The following is a 21,301-nucleotide window of genomic DNA, read 5'->3' on the forward strand; positions in this document are numbered from 1 at the left end:
CTAAAGCTTAGTTGTATAATATCAGAAAGTTTTGGTATTTACGTTTCATGTGCTTAATTAAGAAAGTTTTTGTATATTGCCTCTAGCAATTTCATGTTTCAAATGTAAAGTGCGGAAATTAGATTGTACAAGTCATGTTGGTTTTGTAAGAGCAAATGTCAAGCTAACCTTATTGCTATAATTGTTTAAGTGTTTTGTGTACTAAGATGTTTGAAAGTGTACATGTAATTTGCAGCACGTTTTGCCTGGACCTTGCAGCGAAGTTTTGCATGGAATTTTAGCGATAGCCTGGGGGCAGACTTTTAATCATTTTTCTTTTTACTGTTTTGCAGTTCTATGTTTTGTTTTAACTTTTTTGTTGCCTGGATTATTGCCTAATTCCCATCCAAATGTGCTAATTTTCGATATGGTGATTATGAGTTGCACACATAACTTGCAGTTAAATGGTGATGATGTGCATAACTATGGACGCGGCATTGCCTTGGAACCTTTTGTTCACCAGGTATATTTGTTGCATATAAAAATATATGAATTTAGGCTTCACTCATGTTAATATTTAGATTTTGCCCTAAATTACAGTTTATTGTTAACACAACCGCAGACCCATTGTTATTCTCATTATCAACAGTGTACAAGTATATGAAGTACAAAAAATGTGTTATGGTCCGTTTGTAAAACAGGCCAAATTGTAACATTACATGTAACACGGATACATACATACAACACATTACAAGAATGTTTATGTGCTATTATTGGTGAAACTACTTGAAAATGTAGTAGACTTAGACTTTACAAAGTGTGAGCACTCATGGCATGTTGATAAAATGTGTTTTGTTTGAAGGTGTCTGGCCGAGCTACTATGATGTGTCTAAATGAAACCACAGTATGTAAACCCTTAAATTACCGTGAGCATTTTTTCTACAAGTCACTGCCTCAAGACATAAAGCAGTTTGCACCCAGATACAAAGGTATATGTGTAGTCAAAATATACATGTAATAAAAAAATAGCAACATGCATATATATATATATATATATTTATATATATGTTTTTCGTACATGATGTTTTCCAAGCACATGTCTATGTAATGGCTCATTCTTTGCTGGAACAAAAATGAACCACTGATTGATTGTGTTCAATCTTTTTACAATATGTAAGTGCCCTTATGTAATAAAGAACCAAAACTGGCTTTAGGGGCATTAAGGCTATTAAATATTGATTTTTATGTGGAGCAAGCTTGGACAGTTCAATACATAGGGGTTTATTTGGTCTAGTTTGTCAATATTCTTCTGTGGTATGTTGTAATAGTCACCACATTGGTTTGTTTATGGTTGTGACACATATGTGCGTCTTTGTCTGACCTAATATTCACCTATATTGCCAGAAATAAACTCGTCTTCCTCAAAAAGCTTTTGTAGTGAATGGTGACAGTCAATTCTTTTACTTCAAAGTAATAAACAACCAAGCAAATAATATTTTTGTAAAAAATTGATTGCACGATTTGCTCTTCTTACAATACTGTTGCAATTTTTTATACAATACACTATAGCAAAGGGACCATATGGGTCTTTAAATAAAATTGTTTTAAAAGCAAAATTTATAGACAACCTTTTGAACTGTATTTTTGTTAAAATAAATTATTCTACCATTTGCCCTTGTTACAAAACTGTTGCGATTTTCTAAACAATACACTGTAGCCCGGACAGGAAGCACTTAATGTATATATCAATCCTGTTTAGGTGTTGTAAATGTAAACATTGAAGAAACCCCTGATGGATATGTTGCGCTGACTGCATATCCTTATGAGCCAGATAGTCTTATTGATGATTGCAAGTCAGATTATGATGTGTCTACTGATAGTAGCGAAGAAGAACAGGTATATTGTCATTTGTTTCCCGAATTTAACAATTGGTCTCTGTACTGGTCTGAATTGCACCATGGTTGCTGCTGTTTTTCTGAATACTGGGCATCCCTTTATATGTTAATGTCCTTATTCACTAAATGTACAAATCGGTCACACAATTAAAATTCAAAACAGTAAACAGACTGTGTCTTATTTTCGATTGCTATTTTTTAAACCACCATCAAAATACAAATTGGGAATAAAATAAGCCACACAAAAAACTAAAATTACAGAAGATTGTATTAATATGGGATGGGCTTAGCCAGCAGAACCAAAATTCATTGTGCATCAAATCAGTCAGGACAGGTCATTCAAGTTCTATAGAATATGATACAGTGCCTAAAAAATTAACTGCAGTATATATGTGTTTGAGACATGACAATGCCTAAAGCATCAAGTAATAACTTAAGGTGTTTGATGCTCAATCAATCAATATGTTTTTGTTACCTGTCTGGATTGTTTTGCAAACATGCCCAATTTAATGCATCCACATTTGAAATAACTTTACTTTTGTGGATTGCAGGAAGATTTGCAAAGCAATGAAAGTACTGAGGAGATTTCAGAACAGTCTGGCAACTGTGACACCAGGTCTGCTATATAGATTACGCATTGCATTCGAAACATCAATCATTTTAAGCAATATGGTTTATCCTTGGTCATTTTCAACCCTTAAATTCAATATATTTGGGAAGTATACTGCTGGACTTGAAAATTTTATAAAAGATCAAAAATCATATTTTCACAAAAAGCTGCAAATACTTAAACTAACCATCTTTCTACATTAATTTGCTATCTGTATTGCATTAAAGCTTGTATAAACCATAAACACATACAAAGAAAATAATCTTTTGACCACAGGTCAGCATTAGGAATAGGTATGTGTAAGATGAGTTGTTGTCACAAGAACCATAGAACCATACAAGATCCCTGTTTATCCTCCTGCATTCAGAGTGTCATCGTAAAAATTGTTTGAAATAAAGCTTCTTGAAATATCCGTTGTAACTTTAATACTGCAGAATTCTGCAGAAATTCTTGGCTATGACTTATTTTGTAAAAAATAATTTCCTAGCAGACCAAAAATTGTATTTTGTAAAATAAAACCAATTAACGACGTACAATAGAGACATAATTATTGAATAGATTTTGCCTTTTCATACAGGAAACAGAAATCAATATCATTAGCTGTTGTCTATGCTTGCAGAATAAAGGTGCGACGGACAGGCAGTATGTGCGTTGATGATCAGCACCATTCAGTGCACACAAACAACACGACTGTCAATCCGTGGATATTCAAAGTTTATAAGGAAGGCCTCCAGAGACAGCTACAAAGCAAACCTCGCGTGGTGAAACGTCAGTGACATTTTGTTTACCTTTGGGCATGCATATGTGGCCTTATGAGTTGCTAAATTTGCAATAACAGGTTCCAATGTAATAACATACACGTCATATACATAGATAATTATCGCTAGTATACAGACTTTGACAGTGCTATTAATATATATATATTTATGTATATACATATAGCTCCTGTCCAACAAATATTGGCTGACAATGGTATTAACACTGAGCAACCCACAAAGTTATGGCAAAAAAAGTATGATCTCACTCTATGTACCTACTTATAAACTTCTTTATGTTATGTCTTAACACAATATTTTTGGTTTATGTCAACAACGCTAATGATGTCGTTTGTAGAAACAAGCAAACCACAAAATTGGGTCTTTTGCAATTACCAATCAGGTAAATGTTTTTTTGTTTGTGCAGAATTTATCCTTCTGGAGAATGTCACTTCAAAATTTCGGAAACCTTGTGTGCTTGATCTGAAAATGGGAACTCGCATTCATGGTGACCATGATGCAGAGGCTAAAAAAATGCACCATGAAATCAAAAGTGCACAATCCACTACACAACAGCTTGGGGTCCGACTTGCAGGAATGCAGGTATAAATTAATATTAGTGTAAATTAAACCCAGAAAGTCCAAAGCACAATGGCAAGTGTATGAGTTACTAAAAAAGAAAAAAAGTTGAGATGTTTCTAAGCAGAAAATATCTGTAAGTTCTTGCAGCGGAAACATATCATCAAGTTGGAGTAATGATCTATGCTGAATCTTTTTGCCAAAAAAGCAAACAGATAAAAGAGATTACAACTGAATGTAACAGCAAACAGCAACGGTTCAAATACCTTCATACCATGACAACAACAAAACAGCACACCTTCTATAGTAAGCTATGTTCTCTAAACAGAAAGGTTTTGCCATATCGTGACAAACTCTCGTTACTGTTTATTGACTGAGACTTGGACAACAAAGTATTTGATACATGTCAGTCAGATTAATGACAGCCGCTGTTATATCAGCCAATATTTTTTGTGACCGGTTCGACCTTGTGTTCATAAAATAGTACATTTGACTCACAGAGAAGGTGTATGCTTGACAACATCTGTTTGCTGGGGACCATAAATCAGACTGCCTTGACATGTGTGTGATAGCTATGTCTTCATTACACTGCTTGCAAGGTGTGCCATTGCTCTATCTGCTGGGTCATCTGACAACATGTCTGCAATGACATCTTTACATGACATTGGCATTAACACCAGCCATAGATTAACCTGTTGTGCAATGCTTATGTTTGTAGTGGCCCCTTTGCTTCAAATAATGTCAATCGCATTTGTTTGTCCCTTTTGTGAACCTTGCTGAATGAAACAATTCTAGATTTGAGTACATTTGCTCATATTGTTTCAAAACCCGGTGTATGAAACCCTTGGTCAAACAGAATCAACCCGTATACACAATATTTGCACAGAGCATATTTCACCAAAAGTTTTTGGCATCTTCAGTTCCTGTACACAAATACAACTCTTTAAAATCCGAAAAAAGTAGTAAAACATTATAAATAGTACAAATAGCTGCCAGTGTTTGCCTATTATAAGTGTTTTTGCAGCATTCTTATAAGTGACAGTTTTGAATGAAACATTGTTCCTGAAGGCTTGCTTGCACAACATGGTTTATATGCATTTGTTGGTCTATGTGCATCCTATTTCATTTTGCTTACCTGTTGTAGTAAATAAGGGGAAGCCATTGTCTAGGCAGGACATAGCATGAAAGTAATTTTCGTGTGTAAGTATGTGTGACAGACTCGGTCGTATCACATTTCATGAAAGACTTCAATTGAACTTAACACAACACAAAAGTAACCAGAGAAGATTTTTCAAAAAGTGTCTGGGTTTTTAGAAGTGCTCATAATGTGGATTTCATTTAGTTTTGTTTCAACTTCCAGCAACGTTAATTTCACTTTGTTGATTTTAACTTTTGTTGTTTTGTTAGGGGAATTGTTTTTGAAGTTATTTATCTGCAAGTAAAAGCCTAAAGTCTGTTTTATAGTTTATATTCGGGATTTTGAAAGATTGTCTCGTCTGCTCTAAACCCTTGTATACCTTGTCTGATGATCCTGTAAAAAAATGTGTTGTTGTTATGATGGACGCTAGGGCTGTTATCAAATAAAGGTTTTTAATTTTTCAAATAATCAAATAATTTTTTTCCTTTCAAATCAAATAATCAAATAATTCAAATAATTTACAATACCGGATATGTAAGTCCCAGAGTCATTATTAAATAAGGATAGTTAAAACTACTAAACGAATTTTGTAAGCTCTTAGTCATTAAATCTAGGCTACATCTTTTTTTCTGTTTAAAATAATAAATTAGTACAGATAGGGACAAACTTCAATTATCGTAATTTGGCAAAACCATATGTTTAAGTGCTTCTGTGTACCCGCAATTTCATAAAATAGTCCCCAATGTGTTCAAATAAATTGATTTTGTACATATATCGAGGTGTACTGCATAGGAAAAAAATATTTGATTATTTGAAATGAGTAAAATATTATTTGATAAATTTTCAAATAATATTTTACTCATTTCAAATAATCAAATAATTATTTGTTTAATAACAGCCCTAATGGACGCTTCCTGGCAATTTACCATTGGCTCTGGTTGTTGGTTACATTATTGTCAGGGATGTTAAATCTATTTAAGTAAACTGGGTGGAAATTACAGAGGAAATTAATATGGAACATTAATTTTGTAGACTCTATTAACTCATCTCTCACTGTGTATGTTAACCATTTTATTTATGACAGTAGGGAAATGAGTCACACTGCGTTGCATAAAATACATATTTCAGTCGGTTGCATTACCCAGCAACTAGTGTTCTAATGCAACATCCCAGCAACTCAACTGAAAGGTAACGGAACTACCACAAATGCCATTGCAGCCATAACTTAATGTTCTGTCATTTAAATGACCCAGTATTGACTTTTAGCATATACTTTCTATGATTTTACTGTATTGATGTGGTAAACATCTTTAGTGCTTTCTTTGTACAGACTGGTTTTATGGCCTTCAAAACAACAGTAGGTGCAACAAATCACCTTAGGTAGTACAACAGACCGTTGACATTGTTATTTCTTGCTTTGTTGTCTCAGAACTTGCTAATGTCATCTGACTCTGTGTGTTTATTGAGGTAAAATTTTCTGCTTTGCAAACAAAATGCTCTTGTCCAGTTTTCTGGTTTGTTCGTGTTTTTAGTTTACAAACATACCTACTTAAAATTTGATGTTGATATTTAACCAGTTTGTTTGTTTCAAAATGTTTTCAGTCTTGTGTGGACAAATGTTTGAACTTAAAATTTGAGATTTATATTTACCAGCATTCTTTGGTCCAGGGTGGCTTGTTTGTGGTTGTGTTTGTTAAAAGAAACTATCTCAGTCTACTTTTGAAAACGCTTAGCACCGTCGCAAGATCAATGCAGAACATAGTCTGGTTTATTAAGGAAGGTTTTAGAAATGAAGACAAGGCAAATGAAAGAACATTTCTAAGAAGTTGGAGGTTCTTAGTTCTAAGAATTGCAGAGAATTACGCCAAAGTTTTATGGTCTAAAATCGGAACCAGGAAGTAGCAGAAAGTCACACTAAATGTTCTGTCAAAAATACCAAAAAGCAAATGGAATAAATCTAATACGTTTTTCTGTAGGTCTACCAGCCGAAATCGGACACCTTCTTCTGTTTGGACAAGTACTATGGACGTAAATTGGACAGGCACGGTCTACGGTCAACACTACGGCGTTTCTTCCAGGACAACTACCGAACGAGACACGACCTTCTGCGACCTGTTCTGCTGCGTTTACGATCCATTAGGGACAGTTTGAAGCGTCTGCGCACCTATCGCTTCTATTCCAGCTCGCTGCTAATAATGTACGATGGCGCGTCCACCTCTGGGTACGACGTTGAGCTCAACACACTGGATGAGATACCTCCTGATGGGGGCGACACCGCCGACAACCAGAGCGACAACCCGGCGACTGAAGACCCCAAGGACCGTGTACGCATCGATATTCGGATGATAGACTTCGCCAAGTCAACCCACCAAGAGATGGACAGTAAATACGTTCACGACGGACCGGATCATGGTTACATTTTCGGACTCACCAATCTTATTAAGCTATTAAAGGAGATCTCGAAGGGTGACAGTCCTTCGTCCGAGTAGCACAACCTATTGGGTTCGGATCGTTTAAACTGCACTTAATTATTGCCCTGTGCGCTCCCTCTAGATAGGTTCTTGTCCATTCAGTTCCATTATTACCGTTCGTGGTGTTCGTGCAGTTGACAAGCGGACGGGCAATCGTTTTTTTGTTATCTCGTACAAACAAACAGCACGCGTCTTTTTCTTTTCATTCGAGTCGTTTTGTTGTTTTCTGGCCTTGTGCAATGGATGGGTCGTGGTTTACGTCACGTGACCCGTTCCACGTCATCACACTACGCAAGTCACATGCACCCAAAAAATGTCAGGCCCCGTATCATCCTGTGTTTGAACCCCAGCTCCTTTGTCGCATTCCAGTTATTTTCCTGTGTTGTATTTCGGGCGCCTTGTGTGTTAACCTCAATCGCTTTTCTGACCGTCCAAGACTTGCATCCTTTTTGCTTCTACAGCAAGCCGCTTATTTTGGCGCCGAATTATCACGCAACAGTTTTTTTTTTCAAACAAACTTTTCAGTATTTTGCCACACCTAGTCAATTTAACAGTGCCCAAACCAGAACCATTTCAGCATTTTTCTATCGCAACCCGGTCAGCTAATTTCCGCTTCGGACAGCCCCTTTATGACTTAACAGAACGTCACGCGCGCGTCTCTTCCGTTATGAGGGCCGCCTTTGCCCGCTTACAAACGTAGCCCGTCGCTTCGTTGCGAGTTTCACAACGTTTTTTCTTTTCTTTCGCGTTGCCAAGGTTCCGCGTTTTGCGCTGGTCGTCAAGCAAGCTTTTTGTAGCTTGACTTCTCCTCTGTGTTGTGTTCGTCTTTTTCCTCTATTTTCGCGCACGCTTCTTCTGTCTTGCAGCTTTCACTCAAATACAGTCTAGCCGTATCGGCCGTGAGCGTCGGTGTCTCTTGACAGCCTGGAAATTTCGAACTGCCATGCTGGGAGGCATATTTACACAGGGATCAGGTACTCTATATCACAGAGTAAAGTCTCTTACGATGTGTAAAATTGAATGTGGCTGGCTCAGTGAATCAGGGGTCCCCCTGCCACTTGGTATAGGTTAGCACCAGTGGTGGTTTTTCATGGCACGCCAAAGGGTTGGCGCGTGTGTATTAAAGTACTTATTTAAACTGTTACATTGCTTTACTTCAGTTGTTAATCATTCAATAGTCTTAAATCCAGCATACTTTCACAAACATTTCGACTTTATGTCAAATGGCACAGACCAATATTCAGAAAAATGTTGCTAAGTCATTACAACATGGAAATAATAAGTAAATAGGTACGCGTCGTTTAAAAAGTTGAAAAGGTCATATTTCTTTGTATTGCGTTTTGTGCTTGACAACTAACTGAAAAGAGTTGGATAATTACAACGTGTAAAAAGAGCGCTCTTGTTATTTCGTCGTCATGGTTCTGCATCGTTTAGCTTAAAAAACCATTAGGCGATGGCTGAAAGTCTTTTAAACCCAGTGAAGTATGAAACTTGCTGCAGATATTACATGACAATGTGGAGCTTCCGGGCTCCAGACTGTTATGATCTTAGGTGCGTCGTTATGGTCGAGTTGAAGTTAAACAAAATTACTGTGTTGACTGCCTTGGTTTACGTGACAATCCGAGGTCATTTTGGGTGTCAAAACCTGCTGTCTATCAGTAAAGTTACTAAAAAGCAAGTTTCTATGGGGGGATGATGTTGGTTGAAAATGGTTCTTTGCCTATTGTGGACTAAAACGGGTACTTCGTGCACAGGCAAAGACAGAAAATATCAGCCTGAACCTACCGAAAAACGTTGTGATGTTTATTGCTACAAACACACAAAATGCTAGTGATCTAGCAGTGATGTTTCTGATAACGTCCGTCTCTCGTGTTCTCCACATTAAAGTGTTTGTTTTGGTAAATTCATTGTTTGGCACATGCCCTTGATCATAACAGCCACAGATTCTACTTGCGTATTTCGGAAAAATTATAAACTACACTGTCAGTCGAAAACAAAGCCGTCATACTCGGTAATTGGCTGGCAGTTGGTTGCGTTGCTGTTACGGGCTTCACCCTACGTCTTGCTTTAATAAACAAATGACGCCCACAGCTGTGTTGATGCAGTTAACCTCATCACTACATACTGTTGCGCAGAACTCTAATCGAAGCTTTTCAAGGACATTTAAAACCCAAATTTCTACTGCACAGAATGAATATCTGTCACACTTAAACCAGAAATCAATGTGAAGTATTGAATTATTTCGTTTAGTAAAATGTGCCGAGTGATAAAGTTCACTTAACCAAGTTGGAAGTGTTTTTAATATTGCAATCTTTTGCAGCGCCATAGACACAAGCTGTCAACAAAAGACGTTCTGTGTCTGCTATTGTTCGAATTAAATCGATTTTTGGCACACACGAAATCCCCAACCGCTTTAAAGACGTCATTACGCTGACAAGCCAACATTGTTGTTTTATCTTCATTAAACCTTGTGTATCGGCCCTCAAATTTGATTGGCTTGATATTTTTACCTGACTGCGATAGAGGGACTTTATTCTTGGTCCCTATGAGATTTTTAAGTCTTCACACAATGCGTTATGTTGTTGTGGTTTAAAACGTGTAATATCGCTAAGATAAATCTAATCCTGATCGAAAGGTGAACACAGAGTCGGCGTTCAAACATTTCACGCTTGTGGTTTGCATGTTGTTGGGCTAAGCATTGTTCTGCGCACGTTTTTGCACCCACATATCGAATAGTTTGTCTAAATGTTATTTAGCCCAGGGTTCGGCAACCTTTTTTGCACTGCGGACCGTTTTTGAAAATAAAATTTCATCTCGGACCGGTCTTTGAAAAACAACAAATATTTATCAATAAAAACGCTAAAATTAGTTTGTCATCCCCGGGATGCACGGGCAAAATGTTTTATAGCATTTAACCTGAAAAATTATCCGGCCCAGTAACCAACTCGTCACGGACCCGTGGGTTGCCGACCACTGATTTAGACCAAAGCGCCAGTTAAAAACATATTGGGCGCCAATAAGTGACATTGTTTAGTTTAAATGACTGTCTGAAATTTCAGAAACTAAACAACATAAGTTATAGAGGCAAGCGCCTTTTTTTCTGACAGTCCGCCAGAACAACGTGATTAAATCGAATGTATTAGCGACATCGTCCGGATAAAATTTATAATTGCATGATGCGCTTGGCGAATAAAAAATCAGTATTGGAAAGACACGTTGTACGTACATGATTATTATGGGTCCCCTTCCCTGAAGGGGACACATATTGTTTTTGTCCCTATTTTTTTTCTTTTTTCTGTCTAACGCTGGTTTGTAACGCTCGTTTGGTAAAGAAAGAGTGCTTCAAATTTATTCAAATTTGGACATATGTTAGTTATTAATTCAACCTTGATCCTCCAGAAGTTTGACCCCGAATTACCCAGCGGCTCACCCACAGGCCCCCGAAACGTAAAATTTTTAACGCTGGTTTGTAACGCTCGTTTGGTAAAGAAAGAGTGCTTCAAATTTATTCAAATTTAAACATATGTTAGTTATTAATCCAACCTTGATCCTCCAGAAGTTTGACCCCGACTTACCCAGCGGTTCACTCACAGGCCCCCGAAACGTAAATGTGTGTAACGCTCGTTTGGTCAAGAAAGACACTGTAGGCAGAAGTACCAAGAGAGTAACTCATTGGTTTACGATAGCAGGAGGGCTCAGCTTGACGTCGGATAGACGTTTTACGAGACTTCGTTTCGGTGATTAGAAATCAGCTGTTTTGCACAGCAATGCTATGTCGTTTTATTAAGTTATCACTCACATTTTTAGTTTTGGCGAAGGTTTTACACCTATGACGTGATTTAAACCTAATAAGCGTGCTTCGGTTTTTGTACATGTCAAGCAAAACTTTGTTAATCCAACTAAATATGAAAAAATAAACTTGACTTTTTTGCAAAATAAATGTTTTTTAAATGCTCGTTGTCTGGGTGGCCGCTGCATGATCACGGGTTACTTAAGGTTAACTAGTAGGTATTACAAACACAGTTCAGTACTTTCTTTCGTCATAACGTAGCGTTTTTTTGACAATCAATTTAGGAATCAATACTCAAGGCATGTATAAATTAGGCTTAACGGTATTGTTGAACACTAAGGACGGCGTGCTATTGAAAACGGTGTCAAAAGGTCAAACAGTCGTTTGGCGTGTGCACCCTGAGAGGTTACTACAGGTCAATGGTACTTGTTTTGCGAAACAAAGTTAAATGAAAAACAATTTGTTATGACAGTATCTGGTTCAAAGCAAGAGATTAAATTAAAGTATTTGCTACGTTTTTTTAATGTTTTTGTAATTACATGACAATAATAGTGCAAAAAGAATACGAACAATTTTTTTTATTGTTGGGTTGATGCTTTCTAAAACTTTCTAAAAACAACCTAAAAATCACCGCAACATTTGTTTACTGTAAATCTGCACAAACACGCGTGTGGGGACCCATTAGTTTTTGTTTACAAAAACAATCGTATGTGTAGATCAAATGATGTGTATAGTAAATTGGTAAATATCGTATAGAATATATAAAATGGAAGTATATCAGAAAGCCACTCTTCTAGTTTTTGCAAGCTGATCATTCAATGGTCTGTGATGATTAGGTACTGTTTTACACAAAGGAAATTGCATTTGACACACACAAAATAAATTAAAAAAATACACCTTTTTACAAAAAATAAATAATAACATCATAACCGTACAACAAGGTTAAACATTTAAAACATCTGTTTTCTTGTTTCTGTGAGAAGACGTGAAACTTATTTACAAATATCTATTCTCTTTACTTGGAAAACAAGACTTCACTCCTCAGCTGGGTTTGTGTCCATGGGACAGGATGTTTTTGATCTGTCATTTCCCTTCTTACCTTTGTCAGAATCTGATTATAAAGAAAACAAGTCGGGTTGTAAAATTGTTTAGCCTTCATTTTTCCAAACTTTGCCCACTATTTCATTATGGTGGCCTTTTTCGCTTTATTTTAATTAAGTTTAATGCAAAACAAACAGTGTCGCTGAAAACCTTGCGGTTAAATACGCCCAATTAGTTGCTCAGTTTTCGTTGTTAAAAAGGTCGTGTAGTAAGATTTTTGCCAACTGTCCTGTGCCTCAACACTGAACCATGGCACACTTATTGAGGAAATCTGGTCTAATACAAAGTCATTATACACTGCAATATGGCGCGAGTTTTTAATATTTTAGGATTTAATGAACACACACCTTGAATAGATCGTAATAATCTGGGTTTTGGTCGTTTCTCACACATTGAAGCAGAGCGTCGTAAAACGCAGAAATACCTTTTTCTTTCGTTTTATCCTTGAAACCTAAACGACACGGCAACAAGATTGTAAAACACTTAAATAACTTTAATATTAGATCTTCAGTAGACAATTTACATCTTTATGTGGATAAAAATCTTGATATATGGCACATTGTACATGCTGTTAACACAAAGAGCAGAAATAGCGAAAAAATATTACACACCTCCTTCGGAGAAGGTGATCATAACATCAGCGTCTGGATGATGTGGTAAATATTCATCTGCTTCAGATCCAGTCGCATCACTTTGCACCATAGATGGCAGTTTCTGGAAAGGTTTTATGGTTATTTCTCTTTTTACACTCGGGTTCTGTGGATTCGCAAATTTTCAAACCAAACAGAAACATTACTAAGGTTGGTCGTAGGGAAAAGGTGTTATTGGCTACTATCATCCCTAGAATGAGAACCTCTTCTACTTAGTGTAATGGCGACAATTGAGTGTCTGCATGCAGCAAACATTATACTGTCATGTCTTGACCAAATAGTTTTTTTTACATGGCAACAATGTTAACCTGTGCGACTCTGTCTAGGTGGAACTTCCCAAAAGTTTACATGGTACTTGTCTTGTTCACTCTATTTTATACTTTTTACAGCAAATATTAAAGGCGTCTTTAGTTATTCTCATCCTTAGACATGAGAGGTCTTTACTCAGGGACATGACAAACGATGTCCAGCAAATTACAACAAACATTAAAAAAATTAGTTTGTCACATGTCAGCAATATTTGTGCTGTCTGTCTTTTAGATGAACTGCAGAAGGTTTTGTAATAAATGGTTCAACTGTCGTATTTTGAGTAAACTTCTCTTTAATTTTAACACTCTTACCTGTACGAAGAACAACTTTGGTTGTCCTCTCAATGCTTCAGCTGGACTCAGTTCCTCAACTGAACCCTGAGAGTATTTCCCTCGAAACAGAGTTGTAATCTCTTTCAAGTTGAATGTGTCTTTCTCATAGTTCAGATCGAATTTGCCTTTCCAGTTGCTGTGCGACATAATTGCGCAAACGAAGCATGAAATACCACCGCGAAAGTTCCTGGCATCTATAAAGCATACAATGACAAGTCATGTAAGACACACATCTTTTTCTAAACATTTTATAAGCTGGTTAAACATATCACGAAAACTGCTTTGGAAAACGAATTTCAGTTGTGTGTATTTGGTTGGGGTTACATGAACTGTTTAAAGGTCGTTGCAAAACGTTTGTTGACAATATAATGCAAATTGTTTCAAGTTATTGAGGAATGTTTTGGTATTTGCAATACATGGTGTAGTCAACACTGCGTTTCATTCTAAAATTCCGTATTTTCATGTCTTTGTGCCAAATTAATTGATCGGTTTCAAAGAGCGGGGAATTTATTGACTGTATAAGATTTTTGAATACTCACAATTGACAATCCTGTTCAGCAAATCCTCTTTCTTCAACTTGACTGTTTCACTTTTAGTTTCTTGTCTGAGTTCCGAGCATGGAGTTTTAATGTTCCTATCATCAAATCCCCATAACTTGGCTACTTGTCGGAGTGCAAGAATGTCTTCTTGAAATTTCTCCTTTAAAAAACAACGGTCATCTAAAGCACACAATACTGTTTTTTTAAAGTTTAATAAGTTGAGTTTGTGTTGCTGGATGAAAAAAAAACGTAGCAGCACAATTGCGCTATGGAGCAATCAACTAACCGGAAATAGCTGCGCAATGCTGGGATGTTATGAAGCGCAAAATAGTAAAGGACACGTTTTGTGAATAAATGTTAAGCACGCTGTAGGAACACCGTTATTACAAGGCGGTTTGAGGAAAATAACGCTCCAATTCAAAGTAAAATGCAATTCTTTTTTCCTTACGTTTTTACTAGTCATGCACCGAAGTTTCGGTTGGCCAAAACATTTCGGCCTAATACGGTGTTTTCCAATGTTTGGTTTCGACCGAAACCGAACTTTGAAACGGGGATTTAGGGCTCGGCCCAATTCGGCCGAAATTATAGGCCTTATGGCCGAATCATTGGCTTTGGCCCGAACCTTTTTAGGCGGGTTCGGTGCATCACTAGTTTGTACATCTCATTACAGAAATCTAGTAACTTATTTCTTTTAAACGAAAATGTCTTGAAAAATACAAAGTTTTGAAACAAATACTAGTCACATAATAAAAAAATACATTGAATTACCTCTTGCGCAACAATCACAAAAAGACCGCCTTCTTTCATACGTTGCCAGTAAGATTGAGGTCTAAACAAGTCAACAGTGAAGTACTTGTGTTTGTGTTGTGTGTAAACGAAAGAATACGAACCGAAATGTCTCCTGACTGGTTTTCAATTGCAAGTAGACTTCTTTGGTCAAGCGTGTTGTGCTGGAAGCTAGCAATGTGTGTTCACGATCAGTGTGGGTTACGCGCTGCTCCATGTTAAGTTTCATTGCTGTCAGGGCCTGGAAAAATGTGCAAAATTTTGTATGTCTATGCTTTTTGTTGTATGAGAAAAAGGGCTCTGGTCTCATGCCATTTTTAATTTTTTACCAAAAAATATAAACATCAGGAATGATATATTGATGTTACCTGCATAATTTCCAAACCGTGTGACTGATTGAAACTCTTGCACAACTCATCAATAAATGGTGATCCTTCCTTCAAGTTACGAATTCCCACGTGGCCTAAGAAACAAAATGAACAATTGTTAACTTACTTTTCAACTGCTTATAAAGTATAAGCATTGTAGACTTGTCTGTGGTTAAGAACCCCTGCTTTAGAGCTATCCACAGGAAAAGGATGGTTGGGCCTTTCATAGTCGTATACTTACCATAAACTGAGCAGAATGTGACCAAAAAGTTTTCGCTCCCGGGATCTTCGATATGATGTACGTCCTTGTTATCCACAGAGTACAGTTTTCCTCTACATGCCTGATAAATTGGATGCGTTGTTGATAAATGGGTTTAATTCGGCTAAGGAAACTTTATGTCGTAAATGCTAAACTAGGGCCTATTTTATTTACCACTTAACATAGTGTTTCTAAGCTAATTAGCTGCGTTAAAAGGATAGATTTTTCTAAGTAATTGATAAGAACCAAGCATTTGACAAAATGTTTTAAACAAACAAACTTTTTTTTTTACTTAAATCCACTGCTTTTTAGTCCTTATAATAAAATTTTACCTGAACAACACACAGTTTGACGACATCTTTGCTTGGTATTTCTTGATCAATTGCGTTTGTGATTAGATTCAACTCAAATCTACGTTCTTCGGTGTCTTTGAGAAGTTGATTATCCTCTCCGTGGCTTAAGATGACACAAATAAAACACAGGTCGCTGTCCAGGACGTTTTGACATTCTGCAAACATGTTTTTATTAACCGTTAATATTTGACGATGTTTGAGACAAGGCCGCATTTGCAAACAAAATGGAGGACATATTACAAAGCGTTTTGTATATAAGAGTCGTCCTGACGAAATCTTTCGAAGGACATGCCCACATGATCTCTTCCAATTGTATTTGAAAATATTTCATATTACTGAAAGTGAACCCAACTCTATTGCGAAAAAACTTGTTGCGACATGCGTTTTGTACATAGAGTCCCCCTGGCGAATTCTTTCGAAGGACATGCCCACATGATCTGTTCTAATTATGTATTTTAAAAGATTCCGTGTAAGTAAAAGTGAACCCAACTATATTGCGAAAAACTTGTTGCGAAATACATTTAACTAATCCCCACCTTTTCACAAACGCACTCTATCATCAAATCAGCGCACGTAAACTTTGGTCGGAAGGTTATAAACGAGCATAGTTGTGTTTTGTTCACCTGATCTTAAGCTTTTTATCATTTTGTCATAAGCTTGATTTTCAATCACATGACATTGCATGTTGAGATTTTCTGCAAGCTCCTGTAAACGTTCTACGTCTTTTTGGCTTCCATGCCGATCTTTAGAAACCAGGTATTTCTAAACAGATGTTAGTCACTTTGGGAGAAAAGCATGTGGCTTTGTGAACCTTTTTTGCAATAAAGTAGTCTATATTGCAGTGACTCTCTTTGATATTGTTTTCAAATCCGACCCAACAAATAATACTCAATCGTATAACAAATCACACCTTTGGCTAGTCTTTAACAGATAAGGGAACTTTTGTACATTTAGTGTTGTCTTTTAAATATCAAGCTGTCTTAAAACTCTAAGACATGGACACGTTTTTTCCCAATGTACTACACATAAGTAACATACAGTATGAGGCTTCGCAATTCGTTTTTATTACTTTAGTACCCTCATAAAACCGTTTTAACGCAATTGGATAATCGAATGCCGGCCAAGCGAAGTACGGATTAGCAAGAAAGTATGCAATGTCAGTTACCAGTTCACACCCCACTTTATTTGTATCGAAAATTGCAAAAAAATGCAACGACTTTTAGTACCTCATTGTTAATAATAACCATCCTTCCCATTCCATCTCTTAACCACCAGCTCTTCAAAATGCTGAAACAAACAGCTTAGTAAATTGTTTTGGTATTATCTTGATGTGTTGGGCACCTTTTGGATGGGAACTTCGACCAGATAGTTTCGGCAACGCAGCAAGGCAACTTTTGGTTTGAATTCGACCGTCCCGAAATCCACTTTAGAAAATTGTGACGAGCAATACGGCGATAGTCACTAAAATTGCAGAAAGGAAATGGTTTATTAAATATTTATCGCAACGCTGCGCGAAGCAGACGATTGCAACTAACTCGTTTGAGAGTTCTCATGGTAGCTTTATAGTGGATTGTATGGTATGTCCTTAGAATTACTACTTTTTACCGTATTCATATCAATGGTTAGCCAAAAGTTATGCTATACTTTTTCATAGTCAAACTCAGTGTTTTTTTACAATAATCACTGTTTTAGGGCATAATGGTCATCGTGCGTCGCTAAAAACTGTTGTGAATCGTCAAAACATAAAACAGTTTGTATAAGGCATAAACTTGGCCAAATCGTCCAGGGCATCTCACCCTTATAAGTTACAGACATAAAGAAGGAAAGACGGGCAAAATGCAGACTTAAAATATTTACAACAACTGAGTAAGCTTCAAACATTCAAACAATAAACAAAATGTCTTACTCCTTGGTCAGCTCTGTTTTCCGCTGCTCATTGTCACTGTCTGATACAAACAGATAAACTTCATTGAGACATAGATTCTGGAAGATTTGATGCTGCGTAATGCAAGTTATCTCCTGTTCAGCACCAAGTTGCTGCGAAATTTCTTCTACACTTTTGCAACACAACTTGTGTTCATCAAACTGATCGCAATTACCACACAAACACCTGTAACACACAGCAAATAAATGCACAGAAAATATGTACTAAAAAGTTTAAATATAATGTTGACAATAGAGCAACCATTATATCATTTGAGACTTAAATTTGTTAAAGCAAATCAGCATGAAAATTATAATCAGAAATATCGTTGTTGTCCGTGATTGATTAAAGTCTACAAGGGTATACAGCTCATTATACACGGGACCAACCTAGTTGCCATTGGATCAATTTAAATTCAAATCTATAATGAGACAATTTAGCACAAAAATCCAACCTGAAATTTAGTTGTAGTAATCCCATACTGGAGTCTAATCTGTACATGGTTATACAGTTAAAAACCAATTTTCTATGTATATGAAGCAGGATCCCATAGCGATTTTACTATTAATCAGTGGTGGCATAGTGATATTAGCTTTGTTCTATGTCTTCCATAGAGCTATAGTGAGTACTTGGTGCAATGTTATGTGGTCAGTATAGATTTCTAATCAAGCCGTTGCTTGACTGTGCCTTGTGTTTATGGCCCTCGTAAAAGTGTTTGCGTAAACAATCTTTGTCACGTGTGTGGTCTACTGTACACTATTCAAACCTTTCAGGTGGAAACTCAGTTTCTATGCGTTCCTCGACACAGCAGGGCAAGCTTTTGTCGAGATTTCGTTTCCAAATCCATTTCACGAAATTGCTGTGGGCAATGCGGCGATAATCACTAAAATAAAGAAGAGGGATGAAAAAAATCGAGAAGCGAACACAGCGTTTTATTATGTATTTTATTACAGATGTTTTCAATGTATACATCAATGTAACAAATAAATATAATCAACATAGTATCTTAATCTGAGGTTGTAACGCCCTGGGCCTGTCAATCAGACTTTCGGGCCTAAACGGGCTTTTCAAAAACGATTCGGGTTCGGGCCTGGCTCGGGCTCCAATTTCAGACCCGTTTACAACTCTGGTCCATTTATTCTGCATAAAGGATGTAATGCTGAAATCGTTTTTATCATTTTATATCTTGATTTACTTCCTCTTATTCATGATTATTCTATGTTCTTAATAGCGAAATCGATATAAACAAGAGTTTACAACAGTATATATACAGACTGATTCAAGTGAGCTGTTACAGCTGTGATACGTTCATTCATTAGGATTGAAAAGTAGCAGTTTCAGAAATGGCATTGGGCCACTTCATGTGAGAAGTGGTTATTGATTTCAAATGCGGGCCAACAACAAAAGGTCTAGAATTACTTGATCGAAAACAAGCTATTGTTAAAGACTACCTCTAGACTTACTCGTTTGTAATCTCACACTCATTTTGATTATTGTTGCAGCAACTGGCAACAGACACGGCAAGAACAGCCCTTTTGAGGCACACATATTCGAAGTCAGCGTGGTGTGTTATGCAATCAAGGTTTGTTTTTGTTGCGATTTCTTCGGAGCTTTTGCAACAGAACTTGTTTGCTTCCAAATGGCTGCACTGTCCACAGATACACCTGCTAAAATCGTGCAAATCGTAACCTATGTCCCGAGAGTTTTGTGCATGGTTAAACCAAGTTATCAGGTCAGTAGAACAGATACGTTAAATCCATACTTTGAAACTTTACAAGGTTTGGCTAGATTTGGAAACAACAGATAAACATAGTACATGCAAACAGGTTAAAGCTCAAAGAGGTTTGCTTAGATTTGGAAACAACACATAAACATGGGACATGGCCACAGCAAACAGCTTAAAGAATAGCAAATACATTCAGCCGCCTTATAAAATAGGGGCAATATAATTACCTTTTAGCTTGGTCGTTAGCTACTTCATCCGAAACTTGGGCACTCCCTGTATGAGCTACGTTCAAATTCGATTCTTCTTCACTGTCACTCATATTTATCATAGTCCAACTTAGCCTAAGGCTTGATAGCATAAAGTGCAAACTTATTCAGCTGCGATAACATAGTATAAGTACTACACAGTCAACAAATTTTATAACCTGCCAAGCCTATAAAGCAAAAAAGGCCTATAAAGCAAAGTTTATGCACTACATCACGAAATACCAGTTCATTTTGCAATCACTGTTAAGCTTGTCTAGCATTAGGACTTACAACAACCGGTTTTATTTCCATCATACCGTTCGCGTTAGGTAAACTTTGTGAGGTTGGGTTTGTGCAAACACGATGGACGTGGTTCGCTCGATTGTTTCCCTCAACTCTGCTACTAAGGTTTCACTCGCTACACCAAACACTGCTACATGAAACAACAGGCTGGTTTCATGTTACAAAACTGCACTGCGAAGTCAGTTCAGCCTTCAAAGCTACCTCATGTTGTAAGCTATCAACACTTTTACTTTTGCAGAAACACTTACGCCCCACATTCAAGTATATGGGTTTTTCGGTTTTCTATGCATTTACATACAAGTTCTGTGCAATCATTTACATGCAATTTTATTTGCCTAAGTGGTTGTTCATGTCATAAACCTTGATACTAGATGCTCAAGTGTTGAAGGGTTTTAATACAAAGCAATTACTTTCATCTGTAAACCTGATCATTTGTCGACGAAAAGGTCAATAAACTTGTGTTGCGTACCAACAACACCGTCATATAACCAAATATTTGTCGAAAACGTTTGACTACATTTCGCCGAACTAACGAGTAAAGTGTTTTAGAAACATGTATATGACAGTAAAGTCCTGTTAAAAACCCTGAAAAACTTCAAAAACACGCTTAAGACAACATAAAATGTTTGGTGTTTAGTGCACTCAATAGTAAGGCAATTTCGCTTTGGTTGAGCTGTTGTAGAAATCTAGATGTTGCGTTCTTCAATTCGAGTATTGACAGAATAAACATACGTCGTACCAAACCTGGCTAAATTAAACTTCGGAACATCACTAACATGCATAGCGTCACGTAGGTGAACAGGTCCGTATCTGGTTTGCACGCAATGTTTTATGCTTCGATAGAACCAACTTAGCCGCATTATCGGTGCCAAGTCAGGTGTAACTGACCACAAGTCAGGTGTAACTGCCAAGTCAGGTGTAACTAAATGCCTTTCTCCCTCTTTTCTCAAACATTGCTGAATGATCTCCGGTATATACAAAGTGTAAGAGTTAAAGATTTACACACTTTACTGAGCATTTCTCGTTTATGATGTAGATGGCTGTATTCCATGTCTTTATGCGTATGCTCAATGCTTTAACTAGCATTTGCTAAATAAACTTCCAACCATTTAAATGCGACGAGAAAACAGCCACTGAAATCGAAACCAAAAAATCCATTCCTTCGTAGGTGGGCAACGTGCGGCCCGCG

At 37.0% G+C, this 21,301-nt stretch overlaps 3 protein-coding genes across 3 annotated transcripts; 1 reads left to right on the forward strand and 2 right to left on the reverse strand.

Annotated features, from left to right (window-relative positions):
* The first annotated feature begins 310 nt into the window (after window positions 1-310).
* On the forward strand, window positions 311-8,325 carry LOC145218344 (inositol hexakisphosphate kinase 1-like). Its single transcript, XM_080085754.1, has 7 exons — window positions 311-502; window positions 842-968; window positions 1,739-1,875; window positions 2,426-2,490; window positions 3,104-3,252; window positions 3,667-3,842; window positions 6,933-8,325. The coding sequence occupies exons 1-7, from the start codon at window positions 407-409 to the stop codon at window positions 7,443-7,445; spliced, it is 1,263 nt and encodes a 420-aa protein (XP_079941880.1). The 5' UTR covers window positions 311-406; the 3' UTR covers window positions 7,446-8,325.
* A 3,497-nt stretch (window positions 8,326-11,822) lies between these two features.
* Window positions 11,823-16,672, reverse strand: LOC145218345 (caspase-3-like). The gene is made up of 11 exons (XM_080085755.1): window positions 16,538-16,672; window positions 15,894-16,069; window positions 15,544-15,643; window positions 15,303-15,397; window positions 15,039-15,175; window positions 14,917-14,977; window positions 14,149-14,308; window positions 13,589-13,803; window positions 12,930-13,032; window positions 12,666-12,769; window positions 11,823-12,328 (listed from the first exon to the last, which is right to left on the reverse strand). The coding sequence occupies exons 1-11, from the start codon at window positions 16,596-16,598 to the stop codon at window positions 12,233-12,235; spliced, it is 1,308 nt and encodes a 435-aa protein (XP_079941881.1). The 5' UTR covers window positions 16,599-16,672; the 3' UTR covers window positions 11,823-12,232.
* A 423-nt stretch (window positions 16,673-17,095) lies between these two features.
* On the reverse strand, window positions 17,096-19,933 carry LOC145219959 (uncharacterized). Its single transcript, XM_080087255.1, has 6 exons — window positions 19,792-19,933; window positions 19,302-19,505; window positions 18,605-18,721; window positions 17,821-18,024; window positions 17,256-17,375; window positions 17,096-17,201 (listed from the first exon to the last, which is right to left on the reverse strand). Exons 1-6 carry the CDS (start codon window positions 19,920-19,922, stop codon window positions 17,096-17,098), a joined length of 882 nt encoding a protein of 293 aa, XP_079943381.1. The 5' UTR covers window positions 19,923-19,933.
* Window positions 19,934-21,301: the final 1,368 nt, after the last annotated feature.

Source organism: Phallusia mammillata, chromosome 3 (assembly GCF_965637545.1).
Source record: "Phallusia mammillata chromosome 3, kaPhaMamm4.hap1.1, whole genome shotgun sequence".
In the NCBI taxonomy this organism is placed as follows: domain Eukaryota; kingdom Metazoa; phylum Chordata; class Ascidiacea; order Phlebobranchia; family Ascidiidae; genus Phallusia; species Phallusia mammillata.

Excerpts from the sequence above, each read along its gene's own strand:
- LOC145218344 (XM_080085754.1), top strand. The coding sequence starts at position 407 with ATGGTGATTATGAGTTGCACACATAACTTGCAGTTAAATGGTGATGAT. Across the intron at positions 2,491-3,103 it reads TCTGGCAACTGTGACACCAG|AATAAAGGTGCGACGGACAG; the intron begins GTCTGCTATATA and ends CTATGCTTGCAG. Across the intron at positions 3,843-6,932 it reads TCCGACTTGCAGGAATGCAG|GTCTACCAGCCGAAATCGGA; the intron begins GTATAAATTAAT and ends GTTTTTCTGTAG.
- LOC145218345 (XM_080085755.1), bottom strand. The coding sequence starts at position 16,598 with ATGCAATGTCATGTGATTGAAAATCAAGCTTATGACAAAATGATAAAA. Across the intron at positions 15,398-15,543 it reads CACATTCTGCTCAGTTTATG|GCCACGTGGGAATTCGTAAC; the intron begins GTAAGTATACGA and ends TTTGTTTCTTAG. Across the intron at positions 13,033-13,588 it reads CAAAGTTGTTCTTCGTACAG|AAACTGCCATCTATGGTGCA; the intron begins GTAAGAGTGTTA and ends AAACCTTTCCAG.
- LOC145219959 (XM_080087255.1), bottom strand. The coding sequence starts at position 19,922 with ATGCTATCAAGCCTTAGGCTAAGTTGGACTATGATAAATATGAGTGAC. Across the intron at positions 19,506-19,791 it reads GCTAACGACCAAGCTAAAAG|CAGGTGTATCTGTGGACAGT; the intron begins GTAATTATATTG and ends GCACGATTTTAG. Across the intron at positions 18,025-18,604 it reads ACTGAGTTTCCACCTGAAAG|GTGTTTGTGTGGTAATTGCG; the intron begins GTTTGAATAGTG and ends TGTGTGTTACAG.